Source organism: Ctenopharyngodon idella, chromosome 24 (genome assembly GCF_019924925.1).
Source record: "Ctenopharyngodon idella isolate HZGC_01 chromosome 24, HZGC01, whole genome shotgun sequence".
Taxonomy (NCBI): Eukaryota; Metazoa; Chordata; class Actinopteri; order Cypriniformes; family Xenocyprididae; genus Ctenopharyngodon; species Ctenopharyngodon idella.
In genome coordinates this window covers 22,652,499-22,666,401 of record NC_067243.1, presented here as the reverse complement: position 1 = coordinate 22,666,401, position 13,903 = coordinate 22,652,499, and the positions used below count along the sequence as shown (strand labels likewise).

General features: G+C 36.9%; 1 protein-coding gene across 50 annotated transcripts in view; it reads left to right on the top strand.

The window, feature by feature from the left end:
* Window positions 1-13,903, top strand: part of LOC127506632 (receptor-type tyrosine-protein phosphatase eta) — a 222,914-nt gene that overhangs the window by 71,267 nt on the left and 137,744 nt on the right. For all 50 annotated transcript variants that reach the window (XM_051883207.1, XM_051883202.1, XM_051883239.1 and 47 more), the window contains 11 exons: window positions 1,656-1,904; window positions 2,189-2,437; window positions 3,640-3,888; window positions 4,504-4,752; window positions 6,788-7,036; window positions 7,231-7,479; window positions 7,765-8,013; window positions 8,208-8,456; window positions 11,591-11,839; window positions 12,124-12,372; window positions 13,576-13,824. In XM_051883207.1, coding sequence (XP_051739167.1) covers window positions 1,656-1,904; window positions 2,189-2,437; window positions 3,640-3,888; window positions 4,504-4,752; window positions 6,788-7,036; window positions 7,231-7,479; window positions 7,765-8,013; window positions 8,208-8,456; window positions 11,591-11,839; window positions 12,124-12,372; window positions 13,576-13,824 — 2,739 coding nt within the window. The remainder of the gene's footprint in view (window positions 1-1,655; window positions 1,905-2,188; window positions 2,438-3,639; window positions 3,889-4,503; window positions 4,753-6,787; window positions 7,037-7,230; window positions 7,480-7,764; window positions 8,014-8,207; window positions 8,457-11,590; window positions 11,840-12,123; window positions 12,373-13,575; window positions 13,825-13,903) is intronic.

The following is a 13,903-nucleotide window of genomic DNA, read 5'->3' as shown; positions in this document are numbered from 1 at the left end:
CTATCGTCGATACATGATTATCGTCTGCTGGCGCAACTCGGGTTACCGCAAGTGTGACTGATATGACGTCACACGCAGAGCGCGTGCGCAAATGTTTTAATCGGAATGTATATAAAACACATATAAACGGTTATTTGATTCAGATTACACTGTTTAGAGTACATGTAAACAGATCTGCATTCAGATTCAATTCATTCAGATTGACGAAAATTGGTGCATGTAAACGTAGCAAGTGTGTAACGTCTCAACATCATCTGTGTTTTTGACATGGGATGAACCAATTGGAAAAAGATCTTTCTTCAAAGTTAACTGGACTGATGATAAAACAAACGGAAATAAAATGGAAACTAGTAACACTTCCTATCACATCACTAATCTGACTGCTGGAGTCAATTACACGTTTTGTGTCACTGCTGTTCCTGCAGAGAACTTAAAAGAAAGTGGACCGTTTTGCATCTCAAAATATATTGGTAGGTAGAATTTTTAAAATATCATTTAAAAAAAAAAAAAAAAAAAAAACTATTTGACTTACTGTATGACCTAAGAATAATTATATTACTAAGTTTTAAATCCTGTAGAACTGTTCCCTGTTCTTATTTCCACCAGAACTCATTTTCATTTTTTTCTTCTTCTTTGTACAAATCATCATTCAAAGTTCCTGTTACGGAGTAAATATTTAAATGATTTGACTACTAATGTAACCTCCATCTGGGAAGTAGTCGAGGTGTGGATCTAATTGCAGGCTTTAATAATGAAATCCAAAACTCAGAAATACATGAAACATCCAATTTCAAACTCTAAATCCTACTGCATTAGATTTAAACATGTCAACATAAACAGAGATTGTGTTAAACAAGATCTGATAAACAACTCATGAGGAGGAAGGGTATGAATACACAAAGGATAGAAACTAAACTAAGAGCTGAGAATGATTAGTACCTAAGGTAACCATGATAAACAGGAAATAAACTACAGTAAGCAGAAATACAACCAAGAGTCTGTGAACATATCAAAATAAAAGCCTTTATTTTATAAAATATAAATATAAGAATATAAAATAACACATGATTTGTGACATTATCCCCTCACCCCCTTAAATAGCAGTCCTCATACCAAACAAAGCAAATCAGTTCAGGTGGGCATTGCTTGTAGGTGGCAGTAATGGGAGTGAGGGCCAGGGCCATGGAAGGAGAACAAATCACAGCTCTAGGGAAATGAACAATTGGGGCGCTGGAGGGAACGGAGACTGAGGGAGAGCAGGAAGATTGAAGCACCAGGGTGGAGCCAGAAGAACCAAAAACTAAGGCAGAGCTTGGAAATTCGGAAGACTGAGGCAGAGCTGGTGGGACTGAGTCTATAGAATCTGACTACTGAGAACACTTCTATCCACATAAATGATCTCATTTCTGGAGCACATTTCTGTTTGTGGTTTCAACTGATCATGTGACTGAGGGGAGACCCAGTAAGACCTCTGTTTGGATGTTTAATCTTAATGAAACTTCTCAACCTTCAGCTACAAAAACCATTATATATTTACTTGCTTCAAGCAGAAGACTGTACAGTAACACCTTAGGATCCCAGGCTTTCTTACCTCTAGTCTAATTACAAATGCTATTTGTATTCCTAATTGGAATTCTTTTTCTCCCACAACACAGAGCCAAACGTGACTGGGAATCTCACAGTGTCTGAAGTCACAACATCATCTGTGTTTCTGTCATGGAATGAACCGATTGGAAATAGATCTTTCTTTAAAGTTAAATGGACTAACAAAACACAGGAAACTAGTAACACTTCCCATAACATCACTGATCTGACTGCTGGAGTCAATTACACATTCTGCATCACTGCTGTGGCAGCAGATAATTCAACAGAAGGCAACGCTACCTGCATCTCACAATATACAAGTATGTAAAATTATAAAATATCTGTTGCTTGCTACATAGTATGTTTAAACTCACTGACTTCTGACCCACCAATATTTTTTGTCTAGAAAATTGTAAAAGCGCTAGAATTATTCCCACGTTCATCACCACTCATTTGCTCCCTTCTTTTAGTAAAAGGACATTTTTCATAAACCAAATACATCCTAACATTCTTATCATTGCTGATGCCTTTTCTATCTATATAGCCTGAAAAAGTTTTCAATGCAAATTTTAATCGCCAAATGTTCCTAATTTTTCACTCACAGAGCCTGATGTCATAATGAACCTCACAGCTGATGATATTACAACATCCTCTGTTTTACTAAACTGGACTAAACCAAACGGTGAAAGCTCCCATTATCATGTAGAATATGAGGACAAGAATGTGACTACTGAGAACACTTCTATCAAAATAAATGATCTCATTTCTGGAGCACAGTACACATTCAAAGTGTTTGCAGTTTCAGCTGATCATGTGACCGAGGGGAGATCCATTCAGATTTCACTGTACACCAGTAAGACCTCTGTTTGGATGTTTAATCTTAATGAAACTTCTCAGCCTTCAGCTACAAAAACCATTGAATATTTACTTGCTTTAAGCAGACAACTGTACAGTAACACCTTACACTCATAAAAATGATTTTTTGATGCTGTTCACATTATTTAAACAACTTATTTTGATTCAACACTATTGTATTAGGTTTTTGGTTCAAATTTAAGTGCTTCATGTTAAATTGACTTGAAACGATTACTTTTTGACTTAACTTCATGTTTTCATATTAAAATAACATGTTTCAATCAAGTAAACTCAACCAGGACTCAATCAAACAGGACTTTCACTTCCCATCATGCTTCGCAAAGGGGCTGATCTGGGAGAGTAAATGTTGAAATAAAGTGTTATTTAAGCAGTTTTTAGCAAGATGAGAAAATGGAGAGACTTTTTAATGTTTACTTTCTATTATTTTGATATTTAAAAGTTCCTGTTATGTTAATAGTTTTGGGGTTACCATTGTGGTGAAGTGTTGAGCTTGTGCTTGGGTTGAGGACCTGTTAACAAAAATTCAAATTACTTTAATAACAAAGTATTCAATATGGTAGTGCTCTGGGCTGCGTTTCCCAAAAGCATCGTAAGCCTAAGTTGATCGTAACTCCATTGGTGGCAATGGAGCTATGATCAACTTAGGCTTACGATGCTTTTGGGAAATACTGCTCTGGATAAAACCAGTATCACTTCTAGACTGCCAACACAGAACATCACATTACAAAAGTTATGTAAATCACAAGACTAAACAAAAAGCATTAATTGTAGGATTATTTGTATAATTCAATTAATATGAAAACTAAAAGCATTCATTGAAGTTAAATGAACACAATTGATTCTAGTTTGTTTAACATGGTTGATTCTATTGGGTTTTACTTGTTTCAATCATGTGGATCCACTGTCCATGATTAAATTGAGTTGGTTGGACATAATTTTACATAGCTTCTTCCTTAGTCGGCTGTGTTGTCACAACACAAGGATATTGTATAGATTAAAAATAAACCTTTAATGTTGATAAAAACTAAATTGGTTGTGTTGAACCACTGTCCATAATTGACTTGAGTTAGTTTAAAGTATCATTTTTTTGAGTGTAGGATCCCAGACTTTCTTAACTCTAGTCTAATTACAAATGCTATTTGTATTCCTAATTGGAATTCTTTTTCTCCCGCAACACAGAGCCAAACGTGATTGGGAATCTCACAGTGTCTGAAGTCACAACATCATCTGTGTTTCTGTCATGGAATGAACCGATTGGAAATAGATCTTTCTTTAAAGTTAAATGGACTAACAAAACAAAGGAAACTAGTAACACTTCCCATAACATCACTGATCTGACTGCTGGATTCAATTACACATTCTGCATCACTGCTGTGGCAGCAGATAATTCAACAGAAGGCGGCGCTATCTGCATCTCACAATATACAAGTATGTAAAATTATAAAATATTTGTTGCTTGCTGCATAGTATGTTTAAACTCACTGACTTATGACCCACCAATATTTTTTGTCTAGAAAATTGTAAAAGGGCTAGAATTATTCCCACGTCCACCACCACTCATTTGCTCCCTTCTTTTTAGTAAAAGGACATTTTTCATAAACCAAATACATCCTAACATTCTTATCATGGCTGATGCCTTTTCTATCTATATAGCCTGAAAAGTTTTCAATGCAAATTTTACTCGCCAAATGTTCCTAATTTTTCACTCACAGAGCCTGATGTCACGTGACACCACAGGATAGCGAGTCGGCCGACAGCTCCCGATATTTAGCATGCTAGATATTTGTCTGGCGTCTGCAAGGTGTCGCCGACGCGTCAGCGAGCCTCTTTGAGTAGTTCACACATAAAGATTGGCGAGCGCCGATCACTCGCTGATTTTCCCCTGATCACAGCCCGACCTGTCGCCGAGCTCGCTAACTTGCAAATCGGGCTTAAAATCCTGTAGTGTAAACTTGGCATTAGGATCCCAGACTTTCTTAACACATTTAATTACAAATGCCATTTGAATTCCTAATTGGAATTCTTTTTTCTCCCACAACACAGAGCCAAATGTGATTGGGAATCTCACAGTGTCTGAAGTCACAACATTATCTGTGTTTCTGTCATGGAATGAACCGACTGGAAATAGATCTTTCTTTAAAGTTAAATGGACTAACAAAACAAAGGAAACTAGTAACACTTCCCATAACATCACTGATCTGACTGCTGGAGTCAATTACACATTCTGCATCACTGCTGTGGCAGCAGATAATTCAACAGAAGGCGACGCTATCTGCATCTCACAATATACAAGTATGTAAAATTATAAAATATCTGTTGCTTGCTATATAGTGGGCCGTATCATAAACCCGGCGCAATGCTGCGCCAGGCTCGACGCAAGTGTTTTTTGCTAGTTTCAGTCCGATGCAGTTATTAGGTGTGTTCGACATTGGCTGCGGCTGGATGTAACCGATCAGCGAGAGTAGCGCGTGCAGGCAGGGAGGAGCTGAAAACGGAGACGTGAAGTCGGACACTTTCGGCTTCTCGTAGTGACGCTCGCGCTGCGTTTGCATACTTTATCACAGCTGAAGTGAAATAAATGCAATATTTGACTAATACACTGATGTTTCAAGGACATTTTCATTCAATACTTTATGTACTGCTTACAGTGTCTGTTTTTACAAGAATAAAGTTCAACATAAGCATGTATCATTTAAATACCAATGTAGTGGGGTCTACGTTTTTTATCATTTTTATTTTTATAAACATGAATATAACATCGCGACTACATGAAAATAGCTTTAACTGTTATAAAAATACAGATTTGTGAGCATTAGTGGAACTGAAGGTGTGAAAATAAACACGAAACACACGTGACCGTTGTCATGCAGTGAATCCGGCAAATCGTGAAACAGCTCCTCAGGAGAAACTGCACTGGCTGATCTCGAATCGCTCTTGTGGTACTTTGAAGCCATACGTTACAGTCAATCCTAAAATTTGCGCCACGTTGTTTAAAGTCCCCGTGAACCGGAAGTTGCAAACGACTTTTCTCCAGTGTTGTGACGTATTTCCAAGTGAAACTTAATATTGAATAGAGGGCAGGGTTTTATTTTAGCGCTCCTCCTCTCCATCTCTCGCTCATAGCAGACTAACGGTTGGAGGGGAGTGGTTTAAGCGTTTTCAACCCAAGCCGTCAAACTGATGTCATTAGAGAAGGGGCACCGTTGCAGAGGGGAGGAGCATTTTCAGATTTTGATTAAATATTACGAAGCCAAACTATTTTTTTGTGTGGATTGACTTGCACGGATGAATTGTTCACCACAAAACTAGCAATTTGAGCTAACAAAATAAATAAGGTCAATTTTGATTTCATGTGTACTTTAAACAGCAAATGCACTTGCACCCATTTGTGCGTCCATGGGCGTGCTGGTCTGAAAACGAGGTGTGTTCAGGCGCATTGTAGGCGTGTTGCTATTTTGAGGCAACTGAAATAGACTACGCCATTGACCAACTGAAACCTAGTCTAGTCAATGGTGCAATATTTGTTTTATTTAAAGAGCGCGTTAGTAAGATGCGCCTATATGCGAGTGCACACCGCGCGTTCACTCTTATTATACACACAGGGACGCTCAGCAGCACACAAACATGCCAAATATTTAAAATAAAAGGATTACAATGTAAAAGATTATTATTGTGTGCATAAGCATAGAAATGTTTTGTTGGAATCCGGCTTATCCCGTAGATGGTCTGCTCACGCGCTTTAACCTCACGCACGAGCAGATCCGTTTCCTCACTATAGATGCATTCAGTTTTTCAGCTTGAAATTTCCGCCTTGTAAATAGCGAATCCGCCATGGCGCGAGTGCAACTGGCTTTTAAAGGAATGGGAGATGAGACTCTGATTGGTTTATTTCACGCAACGCCCAAAACGCACCCATTACTCATTAAAAGAATAGGGACAACCCAGTTAGACCATATATGCGCCAGTTGCGCTGACCATTTTTCCCCTCGTTAAACTTGCAAAAGTGGATTCGGACACTCCCTTAGTGCACTTGCGCCGTGCGCTTTAAACCATGCGCTTAGATCGTTAAAATAGGGCCCAGTAAGTTTAAACTCATTGACTTCTGACCCACCAATACTTTTTGGCTAGAAAATTGTAAAAGCACTAGAATTATTCCCACGTCCACCACCACTCATTTGCTCCCTTCTTTTTAGTAAAAGGACATTTTTCATAAACCAAATACATCCTAACATTCTTATCATTGCTGATGCCTTTTCTATCTATATAGCCTGAAAAAGTTTTCAATGCAAATTTTAATCGCCAAATGTTCCTAATTTTTCACTCACAGAGCCTGATGTCATAATGAACCTCACAGCTGATGATATTACAACATCCTCTGTTTTACTAAACTGGACTAAACCAAACGGTGAAAGCTCCCGTTATTGTGTGGAATATGAAGACAAGAATGTGACTACTGAGAACACTTCTATCAAAATAAATTATCTAGTTTCTGGAGCACAGTACACATTGAAAGTGTTTGCAATTTCAGCTGATCATGTGACCGAGGGGAGATCCATTCAGATTTCACTGTACACCAGTAAGACCTCTGTTTGGATGTTTAATCTTAATGAAACTTCTCAACCTTCAGCTACAAAAACCATTGAATATTTACTTGCTTTAAGCAGACAGCTGTACAGTAACACCTTAGGATCCCAGGCTTTCTTAACTCTAGTCTAATTACAAATGCTATTTGTATTCCTAATTGGAATTCTTTTTTCTCCCGCAACACAGAGCCAAACGTGACTGGGAATCTCACAGTGTCTGAAGTCACAACATCATCTGTGTTTCTGTCATGGAATGAACCGATTGGAAATAGATCTTTCTTTAAAGTTAAATGGACTAACAAAACAAAGGAAACTAGTAACACTTCCCATAACATCACTGATCTGACTGCTGGAGTCAATTACACATTCTGCATCACTGCTGTGGCAGCAGATAATTCAACAGAAGGCGATGCTATCTGCATCTCACAATATACAAGTATGAAAAATTATACAATATCTGTTGCTTGCTACATAGTATGTTTAAGCTCACTGTCTTCTGACCCACCAATATTTTTTGTCTAGAAAATTGTAAAAGTACTAGAATTATTCCCACGTCCATCACCACTCATTTGCTCCCTTCTTTTTAGTAAAAGGACATTTTTCATAAACCAAATACATCCTAACATTCTTATCATTGCTGATGCCTTTTCTATCTATAAAACCTGAAAAAGATTTCAATGCAAATTTTAATCGCCAAATGTTCCTAATTTTTCACTCACAGAGCCTGATGTCATAATGAACCTCACAGCTGATGATATTACAACATCCTCTGTTTTACTAAACTGGACTAAACCAAACGGTGAAAGCTCCCGTTATTGTGTGGAATATGAAGACAAGAATGTGACTACTGAGAACACTTCTATCAAAATAAATTATCTAGTTTCTGGAGCACAGTACACATTCAAAGTGTTTGCAATTTCAGCTGATCATGTGACCGAGGGGAGATCCATTCAGATTTCACTGTACACCAGTAAGACCTCTGTTTGGATGTTTAATCTTAATGAAACTTCTCAACCTTCAGCTACAAAAACCATTGAATATTTACTTGCTTTAAGCAGACAGCTGTACAGTAACACCTTAGGATCCCAGGCTTTCTTAACACTAGTCTAATTACAAATGCTATTTCAATTTCTAATTGGAATTCTTTTTTTTCCCGCAACACAGAGCCAAACGTGACTGGGAATCTCACAGTGTCTGAAGTCACAACATTATCTGTGTTTCTGTCATGGAATGAACCGACTGGAAATAGATCTTTCTTTAAAGTTAAATGGACTGACAAAACAAAGGAAACTAGTAACACTTCCCATAACATCACTGATCTGACTGCTGGAGTCAGTTACACATTCTGCATCACTGCTGTGGCAGCAGATAATTCAACAGAAGGCGATGCTATCTGCATCTCACAATATACAAGTATGTAAAATTATAAAATATCTGTTGTAGGCGTGTCCCCGACTAAGGATTTACATAGTCGAATCAAAATTGTCAAGTCTTGCCTATAGTCGACTGATAGTTGAATCATATGTGTGCGGGGGGAGGGCGGGTATGGTCCGCGTACAATAGCACATGTGCGAGTGACTTGAGCGCTTGAAAACAGCAGTCCACTAGATAGTGCGCACAAGCGAACGCGTCTTTCCGTGCTCAAGGCCAAAAGAGTAGGCCTATACTTGTATAGATAAAGGCTTGCGCGCTCAACTGTGCACGAGACGGAGCAGAACGCGGAAAATTAAGTATACCGAGGCCTTAAGACCACTTTTATTTTCTTTCACACACATCACACAGAAACAACTTTCTATTAAAGAGACCAAAACTGCCGGTAAAGTGATAGACGAAACTGGCAATGCCTTTTTATCTATTTTATATTGAAATGAAAGGCAATGTGGATAAACATTCGTAAAACGATTTCTCATAACATTTTACAGCCACGATGTACAAAACACCACACAAAGATATAGAAGAAAACGAATAAAAGCATTTTGGATTAATAAACCTAAATAAATAACTGCAGAAAGGCCACACTGCAGACAGGATTTGCATTTCACATGTCGGCAAATCAAATTAAATCGGCTGAATTGCCTGTGCGAGCACGCTCTAGCCTACAACTCAACATCGATGCACAGAAAAACAATCAAAAATTAATTTACAGAATTGAATAATTATATTACATTCAAATACATATATTATTTTCAAAACAAAAGCCACAAATAGTTACATTAGATAACCCCGAGTGATCAATAAATGAAATAAAAATAAAGAAATTATTAAAGTAACGAAAGTATGGCCAGAATTGTCAACTTTGTCTTTTTTAACTGCAGAGACAACAATAAACGCTAAACTGGAGTGGCAGTCTTTTTAGCTAAACATGTTCACAGCTTCCAAAACTCAAATTAGAACCGGCTGAAATGTTTTGAAATCACTTGCACCCTACCTGATCGGGGGAAAAAATCCAGTCTTTCACTCGATCTGCCTGTCTCCGTTTGAGTCTTTTCAAATAGTGCGCGAGGAAAACCGACTTGTTAACATTGACCGGCAGAAGTGCGCCGCGATATTTGTTGTTGTTGAGTGGTAGGACATGAGCTGTTGGCACAACTTGCATCTTACTTTTTTTGGATCATCTTTTACTATTTCAAAGTGCATCCAATTCCACACTTTAGATTTTCTTATCCCAGACATTGTTAAAGATTTAAATTCCTGCCGCCAAGATGCTCCTCTGTCACGGATCATGGAAAGTGAAACTTAAATCTGTCACAGGCGTGGTTGGATTTGTTCACGCACGTTAAAAATATTTATTAAAAGCTTCTTTCTTTTCACATTTTTATTTACAGCATTATCATAATAGGCTGTATATTAACTTATTATGAGAAAACCGGTAGTGCTATGTGAAATCAGACACTGAGCACCCCCATATAGCCAAAACGGCATAATCCTCGTCAGAGGCGAACCAACACTAAGTGGGGGCCCCAGGCAAAATTAATCAATGAGGCCCTTCTAAAAGATTTTTTTGTTAAAATATCTTCGTTACCTAGTGACGTAACTATACAACATACAAAACGTAGTCAAAACACATAACAGAACAAATTGTTTATTGTTTACAAAATTAAAGTGCTTATTTTTTAATTGACAAAATTCATCAACAAATCTTACTAATTATATAATGTCAACTAAATAAATGTATTGATATTTATTTATATTAATGCGAGCTGGATAAACTACTAATTTAATAATGTCAACTAAATGATATTTATTTATATTGATGCGTAAGAAGCTTGCCCCCTAAAATGATTTTCCAGTGCATTGTTTTAACTTTATGAATAAATTTATAAAATAGATGTTTTAAATAAAAAAATAATAAAAAATCAATAGAAAAAACTTAATGGTAAAAACCAAGAGATACTTTTAAATATTAAATTAAAGCCGTCAGTAGGTGGCGGTAAGTCACAGTCTTAATGAGCGAGTCATTAATTCATTCAGTATGAAGCAACTAGCTGTATTTATGAATGAATCATTGAATGAATGACTCTCACGATTCGTTCAAAGCTGCAGAATTGTTCACGAAACACCGATGTGTGCTGTTAATAACAAATAATCGCTAAATTGTAATTTAGACACATGCATTTTATGTAAAGCTGCTTTGAAAAGAAAACAATATTGTGAAACGATTTTGTAAAAGATCTGTTAGTTATTAATATTCTTAAGTCAATCATCATTATCTTACTGCTGTCCTGTTTCCTCTTTTCCTCATCTTCTTACTTTCTTTTTCGCTTCTGGCTGCCAGACGGATATGTCCTCTTCATGTTTAATAAATGGAATTAGGTATTTTAATGTAAGTAAGTGCTGCGCCAGTTTGAAAGCGGCGGCAAAAGCATAAACAACGTAACGGGAGAGGGGTCCCCTAAGGGGGATGCAGAGATGTTGCTGCGTCACTGCGTGTTATATTGATATTAACATTTATGATTGTTTAAATGATCAGCCCTCAGGGGCCCCCCTCAAAATACGGCGCTCCAGACAATTGCCTGCCCTATTGCTATGCCTCTGATCCTCGTCTCATAACACCTCTGCGAAGATTCAACTGTGAGATTGGTTGTCGAATCAAGCTCATCCTATCGAAGCGCCGAATCTTCGACTATTCAGAGTCACCTCCAATCTGTTGCTTGCTACATAGTATGTTTAAATTCATTGACTTCTGACCCACCAATATTTTTTGTCTAGAAAACTGTAAAAGCACTAGAATTATTCCCACGTCCATCACCACTCATTTGCTTCCTTTTTAGTAAAAGGACATTTTTCATAAACCAAATACATCCTAACATTCTTATCATTGCTGATGCCTTTTCTATCTATATAGCCTGAAAAAGTTTTCAATGCAAATTTTGCAAACGCAAACGCCAAATGTTCCTAATTTTTCACTCACAGAGCCTGATGTCATAATGAACCTCAGCAGAAAACGTTACAGTAACACCTTAGGATCCCAGACTTTCTTAACTCTAATCTAATTACAAATGCTATTTGAATTTCTAATTGGAATTCTTTTTTCTCCCGCAACACAGAGCCAAATGTGATTCAAAATCTCAGAGTGTCTGAATTCACAACATTATCTGTGTTTCTGTCATGGCATGAACCGATTGGAAATAGATCTTTCTTTAAAGTTAAATGGACTAACAAAACAAAGGAAACTAGTAACACTTCCCATAACATCACTGATCTGACTGCTGGAGTCAGTTACACATTCTGCATCACTGCTGTGGCAGCAGATAATTCAACAGAGGGCGACGCTATCTGCATCTCACAATATACAAGTATGTAAAATTATAAAATATCTGTTGCTTGCTACATAGTATGTTTAAACTCACTGACTTCTGACCCACCAATATTTTTTGTCTAGAAAATTGTAAAAGCGCTAGAATTATTCCCACGTTCATTACCACTCATTTGCTCCCTTCTTTTAGTAAAAGGACATTTTTCATAAACCAAATACATCCTAACATTCTTATCATTGCTGATGCCTTTTCTATCTATATAGCCTGAAAAAGTTTTCAATGCAAATTTTAATCGCCAAATGTTCCTAATTTTTCACTCACAGAGCCTGATGTCATAATGAACCTCACAGCTGATGATATTACAACATCCTCTGTTTTACTAAACTGGACTAAACCAAACGGTGAAAGCTCCCATTATCATGTAGAATATGAGGACAAGAATGTGACTACTGAGAACACTTCTATCAAAATAAATGATCTCATTTCTGGAGCACAGTACACATTCAAAGTGTTTGCAGTTTCAGCTGATCATGTGACCGAGGGGAGATCCATTCAGATTTCACTGTACACCAGTAAGACCTCTGTTTGGATGTTTAATCTTAATGAAACTTCTCAGCCTTCAGCTACAAAAACCATTGAATATTGACTTGCTTTAAGCAGACAACTGTACAGTAACACCTTACACTCATAAAAATGATTTTTTTGATGCTGTTCACATTATTTAAACAACTTATTTTGATTCAACACTATTGTATTAGGTTTTTGGTTCAAATTTAAGTGCTTCATGTTAAATTGACTTGAAACGATTACTTTTTGACTTAACTTCATGTTTTCATATTAAAATAACATGTTTCAATCAAGTAAACTCAACCAGGACTCAATCAAACAGGACTTTCACTTCCCATCATGCTTCGCAAAGGGGCTGATCTGGGAGAGTAAATGTTGAAATAAAGTGTTATTTAAGCAGTTTTTAGCAAGATGAGAAAATGGAGAGACTTTTTAATGTTTACTTTCTATTATTTTGATATTTAAAAGTTCCTGTTATGTTAATAGTTTTGGGGTTACCATTGTGGTGAAGTGTTGAGCTTGTGCTTGGGTTGAGGACCTGTTAACAAAAATTCAAATTACTTTAATAACAAAGTATTCACTATGGTAGTGCTCTGGGCTGCGTTTCCCAAAAGCATCGTAAGCCTAAGTTGATCGTAACTCCATTGGTGGCAATGGAGCTATGATCAACTTAGGCTTACGATGCTTTGGGGAAATACTGCTCTGGATAAAACCAGTATCACTTCTAGACTGCCAACACAGAACATCACATTACAAAAGTTATGTAAATCACAAGACTAAACAAAAAGCATTAATTGTAGGATTATTTGTATAATTCAATTAATATGAAAACTAAAAGCATTCATTGAAGTTAAATGAACACAATTGATTCTAGTTTGTTTAACATGGTTGATTCTATTGGGTTTTACTTGTTTCAATCATGTGGATCCACTGTCCATGATTGAATTGAGTTGGTTGGACATAATTTTACATAGCTTCTTCCTTAGTCAGCTGTGTTGTCACAACACAAGGATATTGTATAGATTAAAAATAAACCTTTAATGTTGATAAAAACTAAATTGGTTGTGTTGAACCACTGTCCATAATTGACTTGAGTTAGTTTAAAGTATCATTTTTTTGAGTGTAGGATCCCAGACTTTCTTAACTCTAGTCTAATTACAAATGCTATTTGTATTCCTAATTGGAATTCTTTTTCTCCCGCAACACAGAGCCAAACGTGACTGGGAATCTCACAGTGTCTGAAGTCACAACATCATCTGTGTTTCTGTCATGGAATGAACCGATTGGAAATAGATCTTTCTTTAAAGTTAAATGGACTAACAAAACAAAGGAAACTAGTAACACTTCCCATCACATCACTGATCTGACTGCTGGAGTCAATTACACATTCTGCATCACTGCTGTGGCAGCAGATAATTCAACAGAAGGCGACGCTATCTGCATCTCACAATATACAAGTATGTAAAATTATAAAATATCTGTTGCTTACTACATTGTATGTTTAATTGACTTCTGATCCACCAATATTTTTTGTCT